The 1,842-nt window shown below is 61.1% G+C and overlaps 1 protein-coding gene across 1 annotated transcript in view; it reads right to left on the reverse strand.

Moving 5' to 3' along the window:
• The window catches only part of CACNA1I (calcium voltage-gated channel subunit alpha1 I), a 108,137-nt gene that overhangs the window by 2,202 nt on the left and 104,093 nt on the right, over nucleotides 1-1,842 (reverse strand). Inside the window, exons 31-32 of the mRNA XM_015571918.1 lie at nucleotides 1,577-1,796; nucleotides 870-1,035 (exon numbers count right to left, since the gene is read on the reverse strand). Coding sequence (XP_015427404.1) covers nucleotides 870-1,035; nucleotides 1,577-1,796 — 386 coding nt within the window. The remainder of the gene's footprint in view (nucleotides 1-869; nucleotides 1,036-1,576; nucleotides 1,797-1,842) is intronic.

Genomic DNA, 1,842 nt, shown 5'->3' on the forward strand with positions numbered 1-1,842 from the left:
GACGAACAAACTGGGGGACATGTAACCAAGGTGGCTGGACAGCATCCCCAGGTGCAGGGGCTTCTGTTCTGTCATCTTATTATTGAAGGAAAGCGCAACCCAATGGTTCACTAAAGGGAGGTGACATGGCTCTCGGGTGCTGTGCCCTGACTGGTGGTTCGGGAAGTCTGGGGTCGTAGCACCTAAGCCACCGCGCCCAGCCCAGACGCCACTGGTTTTAGGGTGAGTCCCCGGGAAAGTCGCTCCACCCCCAGCTCCTGGGAGGTGTTCGGTGCCAGGCCTCCTGGAAGAGCACTGAGTGAGCTCAGGGTCTTGGGGGCCCCTCTTCTGCTGAGCGGGTCTCTCTGTCCCCCTCCTGTGAACCCAGGTTCCTGTGACCTCTAAGAGGACTCGAGGTGACAGTGGGCCCTAGTGACGGACAGGCCAGCTCAGTCCTCGGTCCTGGTGCCCACAGCTAAGCCTGGAGCCCAAAGCCAAACGCGGGATGCCAGGGGCAGGGCCAACGGGTAAATGTCAGGACATTTTACAAAAGGGCCACTTCCGCCTGGGCCTCAACCAGGAACCGAACCCACAACCTTTGGCGTATGGGATGACACTCCAACCAACGGAGCCACCTGGCCGGGGCTTTGATATAATTTTTATCTCCTCTCGAAGTTGTAGTTGGCTCCTGATCTTTTATCATTGTTATATCAGACCTGAGGTTCCTATCTTTTATCGTCCGTTATTTATCTAGTTCTTTCTCCACTCAATGTAATAGTCTGGTGGGGGGCGGTGGGGGGGCATACTGAGGGAAACACTCAACCAGCTGCCTCTGAGCCGGCCACCCGAGAGCAGGGCGGCGGGCAGCTGGGGGGGCGCCTACCCCTCACCTTGGCTGCCCTCCTGTTTCAGCCAGGACTGGACGGGGTTGAAGGCGATCGCCTCCATCTCGCACAGGAGGGTCTCCGGACCCGAGGAGACGGCCGTGTTGGACAAGGGGAAGAGGCATTCACCCAGGTCCCCCACGCGAATGGGCTCGGCCGGGTCTGGCTCACCCTGCAGGAAAGGGGAGGCAGACGGGTTAGGACGGTGGAGGAGGAGCAGGGACCACGCCCACCACACTGCCTCATGCCTCTGACCCACATGCTCTCTACGCCTGGGATGGCCTTCTCCTCGCCCTGTCCACCTGGCCGACATTCATCATTTTCCAAAACCTAGATGGGAGGGCCCCACCTCCAGGAAGCCTCTCTGATGTCCCGGGCAGGTCACAGTTCACTCCCCTCTGGACACTGAGGTCCGTGAGGGCAGCGGAGGGTCCTCTCACTTGGATACAAAGTATCCAGGGCAACAAGGAGCAGCCGAGGCCGCTGGAAGCTGCGCTTGGGGTCCTGGCTGAACTTGTTGCTGTGTGACTCCAGGTAAATCTCTCCACCTCTCTGAGTCCCACTGCCCGCATCTGACCAACAAGAGCCGAGGGCCTGGTCCACAGCAGGCGCTGCTCAAAGGGGCCCGGGGAAGAAGCAGTGTCCTGCCTGAGCCGGCGGAGGCCAGCCTGCAAGGACAAACTCGCTGTCCAGGAGCCCACAGGGCCGCTCACCTTGCTGTCTTTGGGGCGAAGCGGGCAGGCTGTGGGGTCCTCCAGACTCAGGTCATCGCCCAGCAGGATGGACGAGGACTTGTCCGAGTTCAGGGAGAAGGCTTCTGTCTCGGCCAGCTGTACCTGCAGGGAGAGGGGGCGGCCTCGGGTCACCCATGGGGCGGGGACTGGCCGGGCTGGCCCCCCAGGACCCAGGATGGTGGTCAGAGAGGTTTGAGATCTGTTGAGCATGGATGGCATGCCCACCTGGGGAGGGGGCCCAGCCT

Source organism: Myotis davidii, unplaced genomic scaffold (genome assembly GCF_000327345.1).
Source record: "Myotis davidii unplaced genomic scaffold, ASM32734v1 scaffold428, whole genome shotgun sequence".
NCBI lineage: Eukaryota > Metazoa > Chordata > Mammalia > Chiroptera > Vespertilionidae > Myotis > Myotis davidii.